Source organism: Rhinopithecus roxellana, chromosome 5 (genome assembly GCF_007565055.1).
Source record: "Rhinopithecus roxellana isolate Shanxi Qingling chromosome 5, ASM756505v1, whole genome shotgun sequence".
Classification (NCBI taxonomy): Eukaryota; Metazoa; Chordata; class Mammalia; order Primates; family Cercopithecidae; genus Rhinopithecus; species Rhinopithecus roxellana.
Genome location: NC_044553.1, coordinates 10,835,445 through 10,859,736, shown reverse-complemented (window position 1 = coordinate 10,859,736; position 24,292 = coordinate 10,835,445). Strand labels below are relative to the sequence as shown.

At 39.2% G+C, this 24,292-nt stretch overlaps 1 protein-coding gene across 4 annotated transcripts; it reads left to right on the top strand.

Annotated features, from left to right (window-relative positions):
• The first annotated feature begins 8,887 nt into the window (after positions 1 to 8,887).
• Positions 8,888 to 23,600, top strand: GMFB (glia maturation factor beta). 4 transcript variants are annotated; one of them, XM_010372053.2, is made up of 7 exons: positions 8,888 to 9,145; positions 14,270 to 14,366; positions 15,854 to 15,903; positions 16,598 to 16,647; positions 17,104 to 17,186; positions 18,201 to 18,274; positions 19,920 to 23,600. In XM_010372053.2, exons 1-7 carry the CDS (start codon positions 9,143 to 9,145, stop codon positions 19,989 to 19,991), a joined length of 429 nt encoding a protein of 142 aa, XP_010370355.1. In that variant the 5' UTR covers positions 8,888 to 9,142; the 3' UTR covers positions 19,992 to 23,600. The 4 variants fall into 4 exon arrangements, with proteins under 4 accessions (XP_010370355.1, XP_030786567.1, XP_030786566.1 ...); XM_030930706.1 differs by lacking the exon at positions 8,888 to 9,145 and adding an exon at positions 13,830 to 14,096 and having other exon boundaries at positions 17,101 to 17,186; XM_010372052.2 differs by lacking the exon at positions 8,888 to 9,145 and adding an exon at positions 13,838 to 14,096.
• The last annotated feature ends 692 nt before the right edge of the window (positions 23,601 to 24,292 follow it).

The following is a 24,292-nucleotide window of genomic DNA, read 5'->3' as shown; positions in this document are numbered from 1 at the left end:
CTGTTTTCCTCTCTCCCTCTCTGGCATCCTGAACTTTGATCCTGTAACTATTTGAAACCCCTCATTATGTCACTTCCCTAGGCCTGTTATCTTTTAGAATGTCTGCCTGTACAAATGTGTAGTCCTGTTGGTTTGGGGACACTGCCTGAAACAGTGCTGGGGACACCCATCTAGCCTTCAGGAAGGCACCAGGGATGCCTGGGTGCGACTGCCAGTATTGGTTCTCTGCATAATAGGAAAAGTTCAGAGCTCAAATGGTTAGCCTGCAACTATAGAGATAAGTAAAATTAACTCCATAAATTTAAATTCAAGAGGCTTTTGCCCATGGTTCCATAAAACAGAAAAGATGATTTTCTTTCATAGGCACCTTGGCACAGGTATGGCACACAGGTAACCCACAGGTATGGCACAGAGAGCAGGGTCACCTGAGCCATTCAGAGAAAGATAACCCAAACCTCTGGCATGCCAGTAAAAGGGTAAGGATTCCTGACTAGCCAGGCCTCTGGCCTCTCTCTCTCTGTGCAAACCAGTTAAGTGAATAGTGAAAATCACTGTTTGTCTTTTCTGCAAGGTTTTAATTAATGGGAACAGGGATTTGTGTGACAAGTTTTAGATTGTAGTGAATCTGGTGTTCTTTGTGCTATGAATTTGTCTTTCTATGTCATTCTGCCAAGGAGAAGGATACCACAGCATAGAATGCAGGCTTAGAACTTACAAAAGCCCGCTGCCCTGGCAAACTGGTTAGTTACAAACTTTGCCCGCTGCTTTCAGCAGCCTGGCAAACTGGTTAGTTACAAACTTTGCTGTGGATCCCTGAACCAAAAAGTGGATGAAGTTTCTCTCTCATCTCGTTTGATGTCCTTGGGAGTATTACCTTGTGACCATGTGGGGGTACTCTCTTGTGGTCTCTTCCATCCAGAGGGCAGGAATTTTTGGGTTCATGCCAGGAGGCCAGTCTGAAAGGACTGGGAGTTTGAGATGAGTCAGCACACTCTTGGTCCAAAAGTGTCAAGCCCTGGGGTGAGTTTTGTCTTAAAATGGCCCATCCATATGGGACTTTTGTCATCTTTTGCTATCTTAAGCTCATTTCTGAGAGTGAATTGTTGGGGACCATGAAGATGCCTCCTTTACCATGTCTCTAGAAATACCTTTTGCTTATATGATTAAAAAAAAAAAAAAAAAACGGAAAGATTACCATCTGGGCTCTAAAAGGCTTTTGGGTTGAGTCTCTGTCGGAACTAAGTACACCATTCAGGGAAAAAGGACTTTAGAGATCATGTATTCTGAACAATTTTTGAAAAAGATTTAAATTAAAAGAAGAATACATAATAATGTCATGATTAGCCTTAAAAATCATGTCAAGCAGTAACCGGGCACGGTGACTCACGCCTGTAATCCCAGCACTTTGGGAGGCTGAGGGGGACAGATCACGAGGTCAGGAGATCGAGACCATTCTGGCTAACACGGTGAAACCCTGTCTCTACTAAAAAATACAAAAATATTAGCTGGGCATGGTGGCGGGTGCCTGTAGTCCCAGCTACTGGGGAGGCTGAGGCAGGAGACTGGCGTGAACCCAGGAGGCGGAGCTTGCAGTGAGCCGAGATCGTGCTACTGCACTCCAGCCTGGGGGACAGAGCAAGACTCTGTTCAAAAAAAAAAAAAGTCATGTCAAACAGTTAAAATCCTATGTAGGCTTGAAAATGACTGCTCTAGGCTCCGTCAGAGAAGAGCATGGTAACTACCCCATGCGTTAGCTCAGTAGCTAAGGCTTTCCCCCTTCACAGGGGCCGCTTGGGTTCAATTCCCAGGGAATGAGTCCTTTCTGGTTTGTTATTTGTCTGATCTTTGCTATTTATTGATTCTTTTCCCCTCCATAAACAACTTCTGACTCTCTGTCTTGAATTTTCCTTTCTCTAAGCTACCTTTGGGGTGATTCTAGATCATGTAAAAAACCACTTGACATCTTTTTGAAGACACCTCATACACTCATGGTTAAGTCACAGCTTTAGTTAAGGCTTATTGGTTTCACTAGGGAAAATACCTTTGCAGGGACTGGAGAAGGGGGAGTAGGGGCTGGGAGACATATACATATATATAAAAGGTTTAAAAGACAGAGGTGACCAGGCACAGTGGCTCACACCTGTAATCCCAGCACTTTGGGAGGCCAAGGCGGGTGGATCACTTGAGGCCAGGAGTTCCAGACCAGCCTGACCAACGTGGCAAAACCCCATCTCTACAAAAATACAAAAACTTAGCCGGGTGTGGTGATGTGCACCTGTAATCCCAGCTACTCAGGAGGCTGAGGCAGGAGAATCGCTTGAACCCAGGCGGCAGAGATTGCAGTGAGCCCAGATCACGCCACTGCACTCCAGCCTGGGTGACAGAGTGAGACTCCTTCTCAAGAAGTATTAAGTATATTTTTAAATCTTTTGTTATCTAGGACAAACAGCTGACACCTCTGACGTTTTTTGTTTTGTTTTGTTTTGTTTTGTTTTTTTGAGACAGAGTCTCACTCTGTTACCCAGGCTGGAATGCAATGGCATGATCTCGGCTCACTGCAACCTAAGTCTCCCGGGTTCAAGTGATTCTTCTGTCTCATTTTCCTGAGTAGCTGGGACTAAAGGTGCACGCCACCATGTCCAGGTAATTTTTGTATTTTTAGTAGAGACAGGGTGTTGCCACGTTGGCCAGGCTGGTCTCCAACTCCTGGGCTCAAGCGATCTGCCCATCTGGGCTTCCCAAAGTGCTGGGATTACAGTCATCAGCCACCACACCTGGCCAAGTTTTTTGTTTTGTTCTTAAGAGTTCTATGGTTAAAAGTCAGCTTAATTTTATAAGGCTTTTAGGCTTTTTTCTCTTCTTGGGTCTTGTTTTTTGGAAAAAAACAATGTATTTTTTCTTCTCAGTTGACTGAATCGTTTCTCCATTTACTTCTATCTTCTTGCCACCCTGTATATCCACATGAGAGGACCTAAGGTAATTTCCGACAGCCTGGGACTCCTTGGGAAAAACATGGGAGGTGCCACAGACTGTGTTTTGGTAGAAAATTTTTTGTCTTCGTGGAACCTCAAGAATTGTAAACAGACAGGTTCCTCTTAAAATCGAAGGCTTTGCTCTGTTTTGCATTGTGTTACCTGACCTGTTTTACTGTTGGGGGCATCAAAAATTATTTTGCTTTATGAGAAAACTTTTAGCTTTTGTATGTAATAGGTAGGAAATACACTTTTAGGGATGGCTAATGACAGTTGCTTACAGTGAACAGTTATTATTACAGGGTAATACTCCTTTCTTTGCACATTTCGATGAGAAAAACAGGCTCTTGTGCACCTGGAAGGTATGGAATGTGACATGGGCTGATTGCAGAGCTGGCTGATAGGCATTTGGTTGTCCAGCAGCTTCAGAAAATGTCCTTACAATGAAATACACTGTGGGCTGGGTACGGTGGCTCACGCCTGTAATCCCAGCACTTTGGGAGGCTGAGGTGGGTGGATCACTTGAGGTCAGGAGTTGACGAGCCTAGCCTACATGGTGAAACCTCACCTCTACTAAAAATACAAAAAAGTTAGCCGAGCATGGTGACATATGCCTGTAATCCCAGTTACTAGGGAGGCTAAGGCAGGAGAATTGCTTGAACCTGCGAGGTGGAGGTTGCAGTGATCCAAGATTGTGCCACTGCACTCCAGCCTGGGAACAGAGGGAGACTCCATCTCAAAACAAACAAAACAAAACAAAAAGCAATGAAATACGCTGTGAAAGCATTACACTGTCGCATCCTGTAGTGGTTTCTTCTTTTTGAGAACCCAAAATTTAGTATAAAAATGAGCTCCTTGACTTCTGGGGTTCTGTTCTGCCTTTCAGCCATGCTCACCTATTAGGTCTTAGAAACTGCATGCTTTCTTGGCCCTGTTCCTTAAAAGGCTCCACTCTAAATCCAGTAATCCAACTTTCAAAACTTACATCTTTAAGGAAATCTCGATGTGTAAGAATGTCTTCTTTTCTTGGCCATCTTAACTTTTACTCATGCCATTTTTTCTTGGTTTGAGTAAAAGGTGAATTCTGTATCTTGTTTCACCTAAGAGTTGTCTTTTGAAAAATGCAAATTTAGAGTTGCCTAGCTGACAATTGTTTAAGGCAGAAAACAGGTAATCAAGAGACTGATAGTCTAAAATGGGAAAGAAAAACTTAAACTGGCAAATGAAAAATGTATAACCCTACTAGACCTGCTTCTGTCTGTCTGTGTCTGTGCTTACATGTGGTGTGTGTAATGTTTATATAAAAGAGCTCTAATCAATTGGCTTAAAGAAAATTTAGTGCTTAAATAAAATATTCGGTCAAAAAAATAAAAGCCTTAATGCATTTTAGTCCACATTATTTTAGTAATCGATGGTAAATACAGACAGTTTTACAAATTATTAATAAAATAAAAAATCTTCAAAATTTAGGCATTTGGTCTAAATTAGGCAGGTCAGACACTGTCTTTACTAGATGCTTTAAAGTCATGAACTCCTTCTATTGTTACAGGTAGTCAGGCATGGGTGGGGCAGGAGAGGGCTCTCGCCCACCCACCAGGAACTTGGAGTGATGGTTTGACAATTATCACATTGCCTCTTAAAAGTGATAAATTGGGCGCTGATGCCAGGGAGAGACTATTTCCTAATGGTCCACACTGTTCCACTAAAGCGTTAACTGAATGCAGGCGCCAGGGAGAAACAACTTCTTAGGCATGCCCATTACAAGACAAAATGGCGGCCAGGCATGGGCAGCCCACACCTGTAATCCCAGCACTTTGGGAGGCCAAGGCAGGTGGATCACGAGGTCAGGAGATTGAGATCATCCTGGCCAACATGGTGGAACCCTGTCTCTACTAAAAGTACAAAAATTAACTGTCTGTGGTGGTGCATGCCTGTAATCACAACTACTCAAGAGGCTGAGGCAGTAGAATTGCTTGAACCAGGCAGTCGGAGGTTGCAGTGAGCTGAGATAGCGCCACTGCACTTCTGCCTGGCAACAGAGCCAGACTCCATCTCAAAAAAAGAAAGAAAGAAAGAAAGAAAGAAAAACGAGACAAAATGTTAGAGTATTACTTTGTATTACTTTGGGAGGAGGGGGGACTCCACCGGAAAAAAGAAGAAAGCCTCAGTTGGGCATGCATACAACATCCTAAACACACCATGTGTGTGCACTTCCCGGGGTAAGGGGAACACTGCAGGTGTAGGCAGCCCACCCTAAAGGAAGAATCATGGTGAAAGGAGCCAGCCTATAAAGGCCCTAGGATCAACATTAGACACTGCTCTTGGTTTCTCAAGGTGCCTGCTTGGCCCTCTTCCAAGTTGTACGTGCCTTCTTTTCTTTCCTTTCCTCACTGTTCTAAAGCTTTTTAATAAAATTTCACTCCTGCTCTGAAACTTGCCTTGGTCTCTACTTCTGCCTCTGCCCCTCAGTTGAATTCTTTCTTCTGGTCTTGGCCTCCCAAAGTACTGGAACTACAGGCTTGAGCCACCTCACTTGGCCTGTTACCTTATTTTGATCCTTTTCAAAAGGCAGTTTATAATCAGCTATAAGACTGATGGATACTCTTAAATATAGTTCTCTGATAACTTTGGAGACTGGGTCATTAGAATAGAGGGAAAAACTTCCAAGGCTCTCCTGGAGAGCTAAGGTGTCAAATATCAAGAACAGAAGTTAATTACGTGGACGGAAGTAATAAAAGATTAAAACAATCATTTTATGAGTTTTTGCTTGAACTGTTGCTGATCCTTTCTGTTTTGTGGAGTCAAGAAAACTTTTTTTTTCTTTTGAGCTTTTTATGGCTTTTAACAATTGAGTAAGGTATAATCCTGTGAACAAAAACTGGACCACATTTTTTTTTTTTTTTTTTTTTGAGATGGAGTCTCGCTCTGTCGCCCAGGTTGGAATGCAGTGGCACAATCTTGGCTCACTGCAAGCTCCGCCTCCCGGGTTCACGCCATTCTCCTGCCTAAGCCTCCCCAGTAGCTGGGACTACAGGTACCCGCCACCACGCCCAAGCATATTTCTTTCTATCTGACTTCTCCAGAATTTGGAAACTATTCCTGAGTATTCTTAACTTATGGCAATATAGTTATTTGCATAATTGCAATAAGAATCTGTTTCTTTGATAACAGAACACAATTGGAAACACTGGTTGTTTTACCAAGGTTTTCACTGAAATGACATGCTTTCAAATATAAATAGACTAGGGAATCAAAGTTGACTTATAGAGCCCATAGGAGTCCCTTAGGAAAACTGGCCTCATAGTCTATGCAGAGTTCCCAACCTGTGGTATGTACAGAATGTCACCTTCTTTTTATTTTTTATTATATTTATTTTGAGACAGGGGATCTTGCTCTGTCACCTAGTCACTGCAACCTCTGCATCCCAGGCTCATGCAATTCTCCCACTTCAGTCTCCTGAGTAGCTGGGATAACAGGTGCACACCACCATGCCCCACTATTTTTTTTTTGTAATTTTTGTAGAGACAGGGTTTCACCATGTTGCCCATGCTGGTCCCGAATTCCTGGGCTCAAGTGATCTGTCTGCCTCGGCCTCCCAAAGTGCTGGGATTACAAGTGTGAGCCACTGCACCCATGCAATAATGTCATTTTCTAACAGGCCCAGAATCTCCAAGTAATCTTGGGATGTCCAGAGGAGAGGAATTCACCCAGTTTATACAGCCTGCTCAAGGCTTTAAAAAGTCTCATCTGAGATTCCTTATGGAAAAAGTTCCAACAAAGTCAATTTAAAAGAGAGCCTGTATGGCAAATAATTATTCTTGCTGCACTTTATACAAATAATAAGGCCAAGTGTAATAAAACTAAAACTTATTTTACAAATTGGTCCTACCTTGATTTGTCTCTGATAAAAATGAGAGACTGAAGAGAGAAATATTATAATATACCTGCTGGTAGACTCTAGTCTTGTCTGTTGTTTTTGAGTATTTTTAAAATACTATTTTCTACTGGGTGTGTGTAGGGAAAGAAAGAGAGATCAAACTGTTACTGTGTCTATGTAGAAAGGGAAGACATAAGAAACTCCATTTTGACCTGTACCTTGAACAATTGCTTTGCTGAGATGCTGTTAATTTGTAACTTTGCCCCAGCCACTTTGCCCCAAATTTGAGTTCACAAAAACATGTGTTGTATGGAATCAAGGTTTAAGGGGATCTAGGGCTGTGCAGGATGTGCCTTGTTAACAAAATGTTTACAAGCAGTATGCTTGGTAAAAGTCATCGCCATTCTCTAGTCTCAATAAACCAGGGGCACAATGCACTGCAAAAAGCCACAGGGACCTCTGCCTTGCAAAGCCGGTTATTGTCCAAGGTTTCTCCCCATGTGATAGTCTGAAATATGGCCTCGTGGGATGAGAAAGACCTGACTGTCTCCCAGCCCGACACCAGTAAAGGATCTGTGCTGAGGTGGATTAGTGAAAGGGGAAAGCCTCTTGCAGTTGAGATAGAGGAAGGCCACTGTCTTCTGCCTGCCCCTGGGAACTGAATGTCTTGGTATAAAACCCGATTGTACATTTGTTCAATTCTGAGATAGGAGAAAAACCGCCCTATGGTGGGATGTGAGACATGTTGGCAGCAATGCTGCTTTGTTACTCTTTACTCCACTGAGATGTTTGGGTGGAGAGAAGTATAAATTTGGCCTATGTGCACATCCAGGCATAGTACCTTCTCCTGAACTTATTTGTGACACAGATTCCTTTGCTCACATGTTTTCTTGCTGACCTTCTCCCCACTATCACCCTGCTCTCCTGATGCATTCTTCTTGCTGAGATAGTGAAAATAGTAATCAATAAATACTGAGGAAACTCAGAGACCGGTGCTGGTGCAGGTCCTTGGTATGCTGAGTGCCGGTCTCCTGGGCCCAGTGTTCTTTCTCTATACTTTGTGTCTTATTTCTTTTCTCAGTCTCTCGTCCCACCTGATGAGATATACCCATAGGTGTGGAGGGGCAGGCCACCCCATCAGTGTGGTGGCTCATGCCTCTAATCTGGTTGTTACACTAAGTCTGCTTCTGGTACAGAGACTTCTTGATGTTTACTTAGGCAGTGGCCCATAAGAGTGTTCATTGAAGCACCAATCATCATTCATTCATACTTCAATAAATAACTTGTACGGAGAAAAGAGGCTGGGCATGGTGGCTGACACCTGTGATCCCAGCACTTTGGGAGGTGCGCAGGAATACTGTTTGTAGGCAGGTGTTCAAGATCAGCTTGGGCAATATAGGGAGTCTCTATCTCTACAAAAAAATTTTAAAAATAGCCGGGTGTGTGGTGGCACACGGCTGTAGTCCCAGCTACTCAGGAGGCTGAGGTAGGAGGATTGCTTGAGTCCAGGAGTTTGAGGCTGCTGTGAGCTATAATTGTGCCACCGCACTCCAGCCTGGGCAACAGAATGAGACGAGAGAGAGAGAGAGAGAGAGAGAGGGAGAGAGAGAGAGAGAGAGAGGGAGAAGAAATGTGTGTGAGAGAAAGAGAGAGAGAAAGGGAGAGGGAGAGAGAGAGAGAATGGGAGAGGGAGTGGGGGGAGAAGGAGAGAGACAGTGGGAGAGGGAGGGGGGAGAGAGAGAGAGAGAGAGAGAGAGAGAGAGAGAGAGAGAGAGAGAGAGAGAGGGAGAGAGAGAGGTATTAACTAAGTCCTGGAAGGCAGCAATGGTCAGAGGTGGGGTTCTGGAGAGGGTGGGAGGAAAGGAGTTGTGCCTAGATTTGAGGGAGATCAAATTTGGAAGGTAGGCTGCGGTCAGTACACACATTTACCATTGAAAACATTGATGTCACCATGAACATGCTCTCAGAGCTTGAAGACTGTTAATAAGGTCCGGATAACTGGCATGACTTTTAAGTATGCACCTTGGGTTTGTTTCTCACTTGCAGCCAGGCAGAGCATCCTCCTGTAGAGGGCGCAGGGGAAAAAAAAAGAAAAAGAAAAATCGGGCGCTCGCATTCTGGCTAATTTTGAGCCGCGCCTCCTGCCGTCCGCCGTCACGTGCCGGCCCGCTGAGGCCGCGTTCATAGGTGGGGGCGACTGGGCCAGGCGCCGGGGCAGGAAGGGAGGCGGCCACTGTGCCATTCTTAAAGGCGCCCGAGTGAAGGCGACAGGCCGCTGACGGCCGGAAGGAAAATGGTGAGTTGACGCTGGGAGGGCGGGGGCCGGAGGGCTGGGCAAGCCGACCTGCTGGGCTTTCCCGGTTTCCGGAGCCGCGGCGGCGGGCAGCGCCCGGGAGGGCTCGGCGGCCGCTTCCGCCCCAGCGGCTGGCCACTGCCCTCCGCCAGAGTACTTGGCCTCCGCCGCCGCGCCTCAGGGCAGCATCCTCCAGCCGGGCCCGGGGTGGACCCGCCCAGCTGGCCGTGGGACTAGGGTGCTTCCGCGAGCAGGGGGGTTGGGGAGGCCCCTCGAAGGCCCTTCGGGATGGAGGGCTTCAGCTTCTGAGCTGTAGATTGAAGGGAAAGGAGTCTGCCCCATCGGAGGGCTCCCCCAGATCCCGCTTTCCCTGCCAGGGCCGTGGCCAGGTTCCAGGGGTTGGTGGGCCTCGAGCATCTTCCACCTGGCGGCGTTTTGGGGGAGGACTCGAATTCTGATTGAATTCTCTCGGCCTCACCTTAGCTTTTTCTGTCTGCTCCTTTCCCTAGCCTCCTACAGAGGATTTCTCCTTATCTTTGCTTTCCTATGGCAGTTGGAAACCTTTCGACCCAAAGCTTTGGCACTGAGCTTAAAGTAATTGTCTAAAGCTTTAGTTTTGTTGGTTCTGGGGGCTCTGGCTTCTGTTCTTACATGGGATGGACCCCAAGCATAAAAATAAAGTGGAGAATTAAATAAATCGCCATCAAGGACCTTTTGGATCCATCCCATTAGGTTTTTTAATATGCGTAAATTTCATTAGAAACAACAAAACACTGCTCTCTCTGCCCGTCCACTCAATTCTCAACCCACTTTCATCGAATATATCTTGTCATGGTCACTGAATCGAATGGATTCTTTTCAGTTTTCATCTTCTCTGACTTTTCAGCTGCGTTCCAGTGTGTTACACTCTCTTGTTTTTAAAGCATTCCCTTCCTTCATTCTTCCCCCTTGGCTTCTGGGATACAGAGCTCCTCCTGCTTCTCCTGTTGGTCTATTTCCCTTGCAGACTATTCTCCTTACCCTGGACAATGCTCGAAGGAGTCCCAGGCTTCATCCTAATCCTTCATTTTCCATTATGTATTCTTTATCCTAAACTATGGCTTCAGTTAACACCTATATTCAGATGACTTGTGAATTTACAGCTCAGAAGACCTTGCTTCTGAGATCCAATCCAGATCTGTATGTACCTTTTTTTTTTTTTTTTTTGAGACAGAGTTTCACTCTTGTTGCCCAGGCTGGAGTGCAATGGCGCGATCTCGGCCCGTTGCAACCTCCGCCTCCCGGGTTCAAGCTGGGATTACAGGCATGTGCCACCACGCCCAGCTAATTTTGTTTTGTTTTTTGTTTGTTCGTTTTTTTGTGATGGGAGTCTCGCTCTGTCGCCCATGCTGGAATATAGTGGCGCGATCTCGGTTCACTGCAAACTCCTCCTGGGTTCACGCCATTCTCCCGCCTCAGCTCCCGAGTAACTGGGACTACAGGCTCCCGCCACCACGCCCGGCTAATTTTGTTTTTGTATTTTTAGTAGAGACAGGGTTTCACCTTGTTAGCCAGGATGGTCTTGATCTCCTGACCTCGTGATCCGCCCACCTCGGCCTCCCAAAGTGCTGGGATTACAGGTGTAAGCCACCTCTCCCGGCCCTAATTTTGTATTTTTAGTAGAGACAGGGTTTCACCATGTTGGTCAAGCTGGTCTGGAACTCCTGACCTCAAGTGATCCACCTGCCTTGGCCTCCCAAAGTGTTGAGATTACAGACGTGAGCCACCGCGCCCGGCCTCAGATCTATATATTAATATTTCAATATTTAGTTACCATTCCCTGGGAAGCTTTTCCTCCACTTGGGCACTTCAGAGCCACCTCAGTTTGTCCAAAGTAGGACTCATGCCCTTTCTCCTCAAACCTGGCCTTCTGTGTGTTATACAAGACAATCTGTTATACAAGCCAGAAGCCTAGGAGTTATCTTGGTAACCCTTTTTTTTTTTTTTTTTTTTTTTGCTTACTCACACCCCACCCCCAACCCCAGTATCCAATCTGTCACCACTCCTTTGTAGTGGTTAAGAGAGTGAGTTAAGATAGGCTACCTGGGTTGAATCCTGGGTCCACTAGCTGTGTAATTGGGGAAAGATACTTAACCTCTCTAAACCTTTGTTTCTTGCAAAATGGGAGTAATAATAGTATCTGTTTCGTGAGATTGTTTTGAGCATAAAGGGAAATCTATGTAAAGGATATAACAGTGTTTCTGTCATAGGGTTTGATACATGTTAACTATTATTAGAACTAAATGGGGATTTTTTGCTATCGAGTTGTTTGAGATCCTTACATATTCTGGTTATTAATCCCTTGTTGAGTGGAGAATTTGCAGATATTTTCTCCCATTCTGTAGGTTGTCTCTTCACTCTGTTGATTGTTTTCTTTCCTCTCAGAAGCTTTTTAGCTTGATATGATCTCATTTGTCTGTTTTGCTTTAATTGTCTGTGCTTTTGAGATCTTACTCAAAAAAATCTGTTCAGACCAGTGTCCTGAAGCAATTGCCCAGTGTTTTTTTTTCTAGTGGTTTTGTAGTTTCAGGTCTTACATTTAAGTCTTTAACCTGTTTTGATTTGATTTTTATGTATGCTGAGAGTTGCAGTCTGTTTGTTTTTGTTTTTCTGTTTTTGTTTTTGAGATGGAGTCTCGCTCTGTCTCCAGGCTGGAGTGCAGTGGTACGATCTCAGCTCTCACTGCAACCTCCGCCTCCCGTGTTCAAGCGATTCTCTGGCCTCAGCCTCCCGAGTGGCTGGGATTACAGGCGCCAGCCACCACGCCCAGCTAATTTTTGTATTTTTAGTAGAGACGGGGTTTCACCATGTTAGCCAGGCTGGTCTCGAACTCCTGACCTCATGATCTGCCCGCCTCAACCTCCGCGCTCAGCCTGAGGTCTGGTTTTATGCTGCATATAGCTATCTGGTTTTCCCAGCACCATTTATAGGAGAGATTGTCCTTTCCCCGGTGTATGTTTTTGGTATCTTTGTCCAAAATGAGTTAGCTATAAATATGTGGATTTACTTCTGGGTTCTCTATTCTGTTTCATTGGCCTGTGTGTCTGGTTTTATGCCAGGAGCATGCTGTTTTGGTAACTACTGTTTTGTAGTATATTTTGAAGTACTACAATGCCTCCAGCTTTGTTCTTTTTGCTCAGGGTTGCTTTGGCTATTCACAGTCTTTTGTGGTTCCTTAAAAATTTTAGGATCTTTTCTCTCCTTCTGTTAAGAATGTCATTGCTATTTTGATGGGGATTGCCTTGAATCTGTAGATCACTTTGGGTTAGTATGGACATTTTAACAATATTATGTCTTGTAATCCATGAGCTTGGAATATCTTTCCATTTTTGTATGTTCTCTTCAATTTCTTTCATCAGTGTTTTATAATTTTCATTGTAGAGATCTGTCACTTCTTTGGTTAAATGTATTCCTAGATTTTTTATAGCTATTGTAAATGAGATTGCTTTCTTTTTCAGATTGTTTCCTGTTGTTGTATACAAATGCTACTGATTTTTGTATGTTGATTTTGTATCCTAAACTTTACTGAATTCGTTTATCAGCTCTAACAGTTTTTTTTTTTTTAATGGAGTCTTTAGCTTTTTCTAAATATAAGATCATGTTTTCGTAAACAAGGATAATTTGACTTCTTTTTTTCTAACTTGGATGTCTTTTATTTCTTTCTCATCCCTAACTGCTCTGGCTAGGACTCCCAGTACTATGTGGAATAAAAGTGGTACAACTGGGCATCCTTGTCTTACTCCAGAACTTAGAGGAAAGGCTTTCAGTTTTCCCCATTTAGTGTGCAGTCAGCTATGGCTTTGTCATATATGGCCTTTATTGTTTTGAGGTGTGTTCTTTCTATACCCAATTTGTTGAGGGTTTTTATCATGAAAGGATGGTTTTTTCAGCATCTCTTGAAATGATATGATTTTTCTTATTCTGTTAATATAATATATCACATTTATTGATTTGGCCGTGTTGAACCATTCTTACATCCCTGGGACAAATTCCACTTGATCATGGTGAATGATCTTTTTAATGTGTTGTTGAATCTGGTTTTCTAGTATTTTGTTAAGGATTTTTGTATCTCTGTTCATCAAGGATATTGACCTATAGTTTTCTTTTTTTGTTGTATACTTCTCTGATTGTGGTATCAGGGTAATGGTGTTCTTGTAGAATGAGCTTGGAGGTGTGTTCTCCCCTTCAGTTTTTTTGAATAGTTTGAGTAGAAGTGGTGTTTCAAATCTTTGGTAGAATTCAGCAGTGAAGCTGTCAGATACTGAGTTTTTCTTTGATGGGAGACTTTATTGCTGTTTCAGTCTCATTACTCATTATTGGTTTGTTCAAGTTTTTCTATTTCTTCATGGTTCAGTCTTGGTAGATTGTGTGTGTCCAAGAATTTATCCATTGCTTCCAGGTTTTCCATTTTGTTAGAGTATAATGTTCATAATGGTCTCTAATGATTCTTTGTATTTCTGTGGTATCAATTGCAATGTTTTTTTTTTTTGTCTGTGCTTTTATTTCTTTTGCACATTCTTAGTAGCCCTTTTTTATATCTCCATAATCATTTAATTATAATATAAAATATTATTGGTCTTTACTCTTATGGGGTTTTTAACACTTACGTTGCTTGAATTGTTTTTTTCCTCTGTAATTGTAAGGACAGAAAATAATTTATTAATTCTAAGTATAATCAGATTATTTTCTTGTTCTTCCTTCACTGTATAAAAATAGTATGCTTGACTTCCTTTCTAACAGCAGACAGTGATTCTTGACTTTCCTTATATTCTTGCCTTCCTCTCCAATTCTGATGACATTGCACATTATTATGTGTCTGGTTTTTGAGACATTCATTAGCCAAAGAGAAAGTTAAAGTATACCTTACATATATGAGATGAACAGATGTGTAGGATTAAGCAGTGTAGATCCAAAGGTTGGTTGATTTTAAAGTTTTTTTAAGTGTTCGTGTATTTCCTTTAATGCTTTCACTTAATTGACATTTGTGAATGTCAGTATGCATTATAAAGGTATTAGGTTTCATAACTTTAACATGTACATATATTGAAGTCATGGCATTTTATATGTGTTTTTTTTTTTCTTTTATAGAGTGAGTCTTTGGTTGTTTGTGATGTTGCTGAAGATTTAGTGGAAAAGCTGAGAAAGTTTCGTTTTCGCAAAGAAACAAACAATGCTGCTATTATAAGTAAGCTAAAAGTGATTGCCTCAAAGTTACATGGTCTTAATTTGTTTTTAATCTTGTAGCTACATTGCATGAACTGAACCCTTAGAAAGCAATGTTACTTCCTCTGTTTCATTTCCCCACCACCACCTTTAGATCACTTTAAAAAATAAGTAACAGCTAATTCTAATGTCACAGAACAGAGGTGGATTGTCCCACCTCCCCCATAGTCCTTTTCTCAGCTGCCTGTACAGCTCTGGAGAAGGCGGTCATCTTGGTCCTTGGGTAATGAGGATTCCCATTTGCAGTGACCCATCCAACCCATCCTTCTTGGGGGACTAAAAACAGCCTGGCCATTCATCCTCAAAAGAAACCTTTGCCTACACCTAAAATGACAAAGTTCAGCACTGTGTGCAGAGTGACTTTGGGCATTATTCCAGTTGTAGACTTGAACTCTGGTTTCAGGAAGAGTACTTTTACGTGGCACTGGCACTGTCTTCTGAAAATGGAAAAAGTGATTTGCATATTGCTTCTCCCACTGTGAGCTATATCTGACATTATGCAGATTTCCCTTGTATTCATAGGCAGTATTTAATATGTAGGTAGTGATTTAGAAAGATGAGGAAAGGATGAGGGGGTGAAAATGTAAAACTCTAGAGACCATGCTTAACAGAGATGCATCTGGCAGATCTGATATAATCAGAGGTCATGACAACTTGTCATGAATTCTGATTTCATTACAAATAAATACTACAATGTTGACATATGGTTCTTAAAAGTGAAAAAAAAATCAAAGTGAGAATGTGTGTTAGTGCTATTTTACTGCAAAAGCTGAAACTATTTGAGATTATATTATATCTCACAAGATTTACTATGAAATTGGTGCAAAATCAAACATGGTCAACTTTGCCAAACCACCAGGAAAGAATAGAGGCATAGAGTATCTAAACTTACTTGGATATAGCTTTGGATTACATTAGATATATTTGAAAGTATCTATCACTTCTATTTGGTTATTCACTTTCTCAGAATAATGATACTGTGCCATGAAATCCTGACCTTGGAGAAGCCAGGAATTTTGAGGTTTCTCTATTTTAATCCCTGATCAGGCACTTTTTCCCTTGCAGTTCTGACCGTGTTGCATATCATGGTCTCAGGTACAGTTATCCTTTCAGGCTTGCAGTTCTGACCATGTTGCATATAGACCTTATTATCTAGAAGTTGCATTTGAGTTACAAAGTTCTTCATATACACAGGAAATGTAAGAAACTAACATAAAGTTCTAAGTAAGCAAATTAGGTACTGGGAATTATGGGTAAAAGCTTTTAAAAGCTGACTGCTTGAAAAACAAAGCTAGCTAATAAACCATAAACTAAAACTGTGAGTGAGTTTTATGCTTGTGTTTCTTGATGTTTTAATTTTAGATGTCTGAAAAGGCTGAGATTGTGTGGGTTGGGTAGATCAAGGTCACATTAGAATCCCAGCTTACTCATAATTGATTTTTATTTTAGTGAAGATTGACAAGGATAAACGCCTGGTGGTACTGGATGAGGAGCTTGAGGTTTGTTTAATGAACTAAATACAATTTTCTAGTTAAGTAATTATTATTTCTCAAAAGATGCTATATTAGTTACATGTGCTTCTAAAACGAGTTTTGAACCTCCTTTAAATACATGCTCATTATGCATAAAAGCATGTGCTAATTGTGTAGTATGTTATATTGCTAATTTAACTACCTTCTTTAAAAGCATTAGTGAAGTCCAGTGTAATAAGTGGTATAAGTTGGGGTTGTATACCGAGTAAGAAGTGAGTCAACTTTATAAGTTGCTTCTAAGTTGCTTGACTAGTACATAAAACCTAAAACCCTACAATTTAAATATCTAGTTTGTCAAATTAAGTAACTAGAGTAAAAAGAATTGAGTTCTTTTTTCTGAAATCAGACATTGTTTCTTACTGCTAAGATACTGGCTTATGTCATTCTGTATTTCCTGACAGCTGGAACATAAGCATACAATCTGTGCCTCCCAGCCCCATATTTAGTTAATAAATGGAGCTAGACCAAGTGGACAGAAGGAGGCTTTGATTGGATTGAGAATTTAGTAACCCGAGTTTATGTATAATTTAGTAAGATAAAATTTTATTTTGTAGCATATGGTAATAAATGTATAACTGTTAGTAGAATGGGTGCTTGGTGTATCTCTTAAGGACTTACGGGTAAGAAAATGTTTAAAAGTTGCTTTTCTCTGTGGTACCAGGGCATTTCACCAGATGAACTTAAAGATGAACTACCTGAACGACAACCTCGATATCCTTTTCTTTGTGCTTTAAAAGATTTATTCTTTAGTGATCAGACCTGTTTGTGAGCTCATTTGTTAAACATCTGAAAGTATCCTTCTGTGTCATGATCACAGCCAAATTAAAATATGTATGAGTATACTAGACTAGGAAAAATGAAAAGTTGGTTTATTCATGGGATGAATAATTTTCTTTTTTAAACTATTTCCTTTATTATAACGTGTGTACAATAAAAATTGAGAAGAAAATAATCTGTATTAAACCTGTACTTTAAAAAGTTATTTTTTTTTGAGAGAGTATGTGATTTTATAACTTATCCTTGGGACCCATTTAATTTTGTGGAAAGATAGTAATAAAGGTGTGGTCTAAAAGACTAGGACAGAAACTTGCAGCGCAGTAGCTCCCCAGGTGTTGGTAAATACCTGTCTCAGAGCAGTAACTTTGGTTTCTTTAACTTGAGAAAAACCTTCATTGTGTATAGTTATAAATATCAACATGATGATGGAAGAGTTTCATATCCTCTGTGCTTTATTTTCTCCAGTCCTGTTGGTAAGTGAATTTCTTTAAATAACACATATTTGACTTGGATCCAATTAAGCCATTTTATACTAGACAAATTTTATGCTGTTTTTAAAGATGGACAGTGTTGAATAACCTAAATTGAGGAGGGTCTGTGTCTGTGTGTGTCCATGTGCCTGTGTGCATGCATCCCTAGAAAGAACGAAGTATCATCTCTTAGAACTTATTTCTTAGGATTAAATTTCTAGACATGTAATTGTTGACTCAAATCACACATATATTTTAAGGATTTTGAAACTTGATGACATTTTAATATATCAGAAGTATTTTCTTTTTATATTTTAATCTTATAAAAATGTGAACTTCACATATAATTGTATGTATTTGTGTTTCTTTTAAATAGTAGTTAACAGTGATATGCTTATAATCTTGAGAATGGTCCTAGAGTAATTTACATTGGGTATTAAAATGGGTTACTGGTATTTAAGGAATTCATTATCACCAGAACTTCTGTCACCACTGTTCAGGCCCACAATAAAAACTGCACTCACTGAGCTATTCTCCAAACTTTATAATTGGTATAATTTACTTAGCACTCAAAATATACTGCAGTATATTTTTAACTTAATATATCAGCAGAGGGAAGCTTTTGTCAGAGCAGATCTCCCTGCCCTACTGGTCTGCTACCATCCCAAAACCTTGTGTATTTTAGTCATCCATAAAATTTATCTTGATATTTAGTGTTAAAGTTAAGATAGTGCAGAAAGTTTTTAATTGTTTGCAAGGCTCTAAAAGTCAGGATCTGCAAATGTCTAGAATCTTTATTTTTGCCAACCTGTAGACTTGTTCTTGTTTATTTATAACTTAACTGTCTCTTTCTGTAGGCAGTGTGCAATGTAAGACTCAAAATGCAACACATATACATTCTGTAAACTCAATAGCAAAGGAAATCCTAAATGTGTCATTTAAAAAAATAAAAATAATGATAACCCATAACTTTCTCAAAATCTATGTCTCATTTCTACACTAATCTCTCTTTTCCAGGATGTAAGCCTGAACAACAGATGATGTATGCTGGGAGTAAGAATAAGCTAGTCCAGACAGCTGAACTAACCAAGGTGGTATTTATATTTGACTTGTTGAGACAGTATTTTCCTTTAGGCTATAAAGCAATAGCTAAAATAGTCTAAAGGAGTATTTTTTATGCAGGTGAAGGTTATTTAGACCAGATTAGTAAGTTAGCCAAAGCTTTTTGTTAACTGGAAATAGAACAAGATAGAAGCATTTGAACCAAAGTGTATTTTTTGAGTAAGTTGATTGGAAGAAATCACATTCAAAATATAGGCAGTTTTAGAAAGCCACTGTAACTGTTAAATCTATTGAAAGTTATTTTTTCTGCCATAAGGTAATTTCTAATAGATAAAGGTCAGCATTGAAGTTTCTCGGAACCCTTCACCATAGCCTAAAATGAACCGTGTTCTGTGCTGAAATTCAGTATTATGCAGTTAATTGTATTTTTCCAAATATAAAATTGTTGAGAATATTAATAAAGTTAGAACATTCTGTTTTATATGAGAACTTGCTTTAAGATTTAACATGTCCCTATTTTATGGTATTTTTGAAAGTTAAAGGTAAGAGAGGTACTTGGCTCTCAAACTTTATATAACTTCCACATATTAGTTTGAGTTGAAAAGGTATATGCACGTAAGGTTTTGAAATAGAATATTATATTGCTAAAACTGTGTCAGACAATATTTCCTTTCAAGTTTTATTTTAAGAACAGCATCAGTATTTTCCCCTTGGGTGCTTAATAAATCAACTCTGGAATGCCTTTAAGTGCCCTCTGCTGTTTCCCCTTAGCCCATGTGATTGTTACCACTGCTTTATAGACATTACTTTTTCCTAATTTGTAACACAGGAGCACTGGAGTTGCTCTAACAGTTTGGGCAGTTAAGAAGGAGCTGTTGTTACCAGCCTTGAGTCTGTTCTAATCCTGGGAATGCCCTGCAGTGCTGAAGTTGAGACATTACGGTTTACAAGTTACTTTCACAGATAATCTCATTGAATCCTTACAACAGCCCTGTGAGGTATTCTGTAGATAGGAAAACAGACCTAGCGGATGAATGACTTGCTCAGGGTTGCATAACAGTAAATTTAGACAGAGCTAGGATTTAGCTCTGTCTAGGATTTAGGATTCACATCTGGCTCCAAATCCCATCCTTTCTGCTGTAATACATTGCTTTTCTATAGCCATTATACTTTCTGGGCCTGACTCAGATTCTTGATAGAGATTTGTGACTGATCTCCATCCAATATTTCCATTTGACATTCAGACTCCGGAATACCAGCGTATGTTCCTCAGTTCCTAACTAGATTGATTTTAGTTGTGTATACTTGGGATGTCTTCTAGGAGATAAGATTTACAGAACTGCTCTTTTAGACTATTTGTGGATTTGTGCTTTTGAGAGAGTTTTGGTTTAATGCTGTCTTGATGGTTGTACTTTGGTAACTGAGTACTTAGCATTTAAAAGAAGTGAAGTACTACCTAAAAGGTATATCTGATTTATACAGGTTAAGTCATAAACAATATGAAAGCAAGCAGAATTTGGCATTTAATACTCAAATATATAACCAAAAATAATTTGGGATATAATACTCAAATATATAAAAAAAATATTTTTTTAATATATTAAAAAAACCTCAAATATTTGCTTTTTTTTTTTTTTTGGAATGTCAAAGTATGACCTAATTTTTTTTTTAAAGGTGTTTGAAATAAGAAATACTGAAGACCTAACTGAAGAATGGTTACGTGAGAAACTTGGATTTTTCCACTAATGTGAACTTCTGTGTTTCTAAAGTATTTATGTATTAACCTGACCGTACTGGAACCAGACATAAATACTTATTTATGCCTAAAAATGCACTGTTACTTACAGTTTGTTTCCTGCAGTAAAGAAAAATTCTTCATTTGTGCAAAGTTTGAACAAAGAGGAAATCATCTTCATAGTAATGAAACTTTGTAAAGTGTTTCCTTATATTGGTAATTGTTAGGTGGACTACTTTTCTCCAGGGACTTTTTGCACTCTTGTGACTAATTTCTATAACTTATGGTTCAGAATTTGTTACTATTTACAGACATCATTGGAAAGTGGATATATTAGATTGTGAGAGACAACAGTTGCCTCCTTTTGACAAATACTGGATATTAGCAGTTTATTTATGAAAATAGCATATTATCACTTGTCAAATCATTGAAATTCATTTGGGGTCAAAGAATTGAGTGACCCAGTATTGAGCCATGAAATAATTTCGTGTAACCTGCATTACAAGTACATTGATGAATTCTGTATCTTACTTGGTTTCCTGTATCTTTTTAATCAAGTCTAGAAACTATGTTCATCAATCACTCAGTTTTAAGGTCAGGGAGTTAGATTTTAAGATAGAATTATGACTGTTAGCTTTTCTCCTTATGGAAAATAGCATCTTAGTCTTAGAAATCAGTGGGTTGTAATAATCAAGGGCTTCATTCCTTTTATGTCATTTCTAGACAGTTTTGAATCTAGGTTAATAACACTTTATTTATAAAGCACCTCTTAATGTCCTGTGAACACTAATTATTTTAAATGTGTTAATACTGTGCCTTTGATTTGTTAGCTTTAAAGTTAGTTTAAGACTTTTACACTGCCAGTATTCCAGATTTGGTGAAAATAATAACTTTTTTAAAGGGTCCAAATAAAATAATTTTCTAATGTGTATATCTGAAATTTGTAACAAAATCAACTTCATATTTTAAAAATTCCAACTATCTGCTTGCATTGGTGAATATATGGCAGTCGAGAGTTATAATTTTGGGTATACTTGTGGTAAGTTTTGTGCCATAGGAAAAAATTATCTTAAAACTTTGGCCATAGTTAATAACATTAACACTTCAATAGCAATCACATCTTATAGCCTAAATATCAGAAGATATTCTGAACTGGATGCCTGAATAGTTAACTAAACCAGTTTTGTTAGATGATGGTACTCTTGGCATAAAGCAAGGATTCTGATATTTGGCATACTTGTAAAAACAAATACATAAGTAACCATTGAACATGAATTTGATAATAGGTCTAGAGACTCTAAAGACTAACCAAACTTGGTGAGTGTATTCTTATATTAAGAATATCTTAGTCGTCTCAAAACTAGCAAAATTTAAATTTTGGCATGTTTTCCATTCATATGTTCTTTGCATTTTATTTTTGAGGTTTCTGTGAGAAGTAAAGATGGTTGGAATTTTCGCGATATTGAATAGAACATCTTCTGTTCCCAACACTGTTTGGCTTCACTAATTTAGAAGTCAGGAAGCAATAGAAAGTTGGAGATGAGGAAGTGCTAGAGTAGGTGTTTGTTTTGGTTCTTGGAGGGAAAAGATTCTTTTTTCCAATATCCAGAGAGAGAGAAAACTCACCCAGGAAGTTTAAGAATTCTTTAAACAGGTATTTTGATATTGGAGAGTAACATGTATATAATTCTGTAGAAATGCAAATGTAATCCAAGTGAGTGGAGAGTGTTTTTAATGTTTTTGAATGAAGGAAATGAGGTTTTGTTTCACCTGATTTGCAGCAATAAGAGAAACTAGTGCTGCAAGAATGTATTTTTTAATGAAGTTCCTTATTTTGTCTTGCATGTTTTAGTTTTGTTTGTTTTTAAATTTAGAAGTCCTCCATAATGTCAGATAATGTTGACCTGCCATACACTAGAACTCTTAGTTCCCCTACTCTCTTTAACAGGAGCAAAGAGCTGTGATAAACTATGCTTTTTTGAGCTTGTCTGACTCCTAATTAATAATATGTTTTTTGCAAGACAACGGATTGAGGTTAGAGGATCAGTAGAACATTTATATTCCATCTGTTCTATGGGGAGATTTTACAAATCCCATGCTCTAAAGTGTGCTCAAACATTTGTATAGATTTCCCTTTCATCTTACTAAATTTTGCATTGTTCTTTTCAAGTATGTTTCCTATTTAGTGTCTTTTTCTGCCGTTTCCCAAATAATAACTCCATATTTCATAATTGCAGTTTTTACATTCCGTATCTTTCTAGTGCAACTATTCCCATTCAGCCTTAAAACTTAATCCATTTTGGCAGCAGCTTTTTTCCTGGGACCCTCCTTTGTGGTCTTCTAAGTCAGTTTTGAAATTGTTGGCCCTGCATAAGTTCTGCATAGCATCTAATGTCAAAGTAGAACCAACTGGTAATCACAGTCTTATTTAGTATGGTTTCCATGACAACAAAAAACATACAAAGAAAACTTCTCAGGTTACTATGCTGAAATTCCAAAATGTCTGAGTTTCGAATAGTGATCACTTTGTTCTGGTACTGATGCAGTTATATTAGGAAAAAAGTTGGTTGACTGTTTGTGTTTAATTGACTTCTAAAATAAATGTTCAAATTGTCTAGTTCTAAAAGTTTACTAAATGCCTAGTGCAGTTAAACATACTCTTGTTTAAGAGCGTGTTGCTAAATTTTTTACTGTCATTACTAAATCTGTGTAGCAAAATGTGTGTCAGCACTTTTCCCTCCCTTTTTATCTCCTATTTTGAGGAGTCAAATGTAGCCATAAACTGTATCCTTGTCTGACACTTTAGCTAAAAATTTCCTGTTAGGGGAGTTTATTGCCAAATTAAATTTGGCTGTTTCCCCCCAACCCATATAGATATTAAGGAAGGTGTACTTAAAAAAATGTTTGGGCTACTTTTAAAACCTGAGCAATGTCATTAATCCATATGTGGACTAGTGATGAATAGATATTTTCATAAGAGTTTAAATGCTGATATTTGGTGGAAGTAGAGAGTAACTCGTATTCTATCAATTGAAGTATTCTTACTATGGTTGCTTTTCCTATTTGTTCAATAGACTGATAATACTGGAATCGATAGAGTTTGAGCCATTACAACTTTTGTGAGGATGTGTTTCAAACATTTCTGGACGAATCTTATTTTGTATTTCTGGAAGAATGTAATACTCTTCTAGACCACTTAAAACCAATGGTCCCAAGCTGAATATTCTTGAGAAATTTGTTTTTATTATGCCATTTGACATTTCAAATCAGTGCTCATATACAGTAAACTTGTGATAGAAATTGTATTTTCTTGCTTTTTGGAATATAATTCATATACATATAATTACTTGAATATTGTTTGAGATCGTTAACATCCCAGGGCAGTTCCCACTGATTTAGATGGTCCAATATAATCTCATTCAGGAGGCTTGAAACATTAATGGATTTAGTCTTGTGAATTTTAACAGTTCTCTGTCATCATTTAACAAAACCAACAACTGGAACAACTTCTTAAGCTGTGGTTTCAGTCTCTGCTAGTTCATATTGCATGTTTATTTTGGACAGTCTTTTGTTAAGCATGGTGCTTGTACTGGTTTAAATAAAATGTTAACATTAAAAGACTTCCAGCTTTTCTTTTTTTACTCACCTCTTTCCCCCTTTGGAGTTACTGGTATCTACCTGGCTAGATTTGTGTGAGCCCATAAACTTTATCTGGACAAACTGAGAGGCAAAATAAACAGGAGTCATTTGGCAGCTTGGTGGAAGGAGAAGATAATCAAGTTATAAAAATTTTTTAAACTTGGTCTGATGCTAAAATGTAGAAAATGTCAGTAAACAATAGTAGGGACAGAGAGAGCTATTTCAAACGATGAACGCTTGCTTTCAAAGAGAGAAGTTAGGAGAGTTGCGTACTTCCTAAGAAATCAAATTGAAGGTTTTTTTTTGAATATAGTTTTTTTTTGAATATAGTTTATGTATTAAACACCCATTGACAACCCATCCTACCTTTATTACCAACTGTACTATATGGTATGTGTTTAATAGGTGTCTACTGAATGAATACAAATCACTAATAACATAGTTTTTAGAGTTTGCCATGTACTTCCTGTGATTGGGTATGTTGTAAGTCACAATTTGTTATGATTGTGAAAGGAGTAGTTTATGCCTTCCTGTCTTTAAGAATTTCACAAGGAGAATTGGCCCAAGCATGGGAACATTTATATCTTCCTTATTTATCAAATTTGGCCACAACCTACTCAAACAGCCAGCTCTTAAATTTCACTAAATAATACCTATTGTCTTTTTGTCCTTT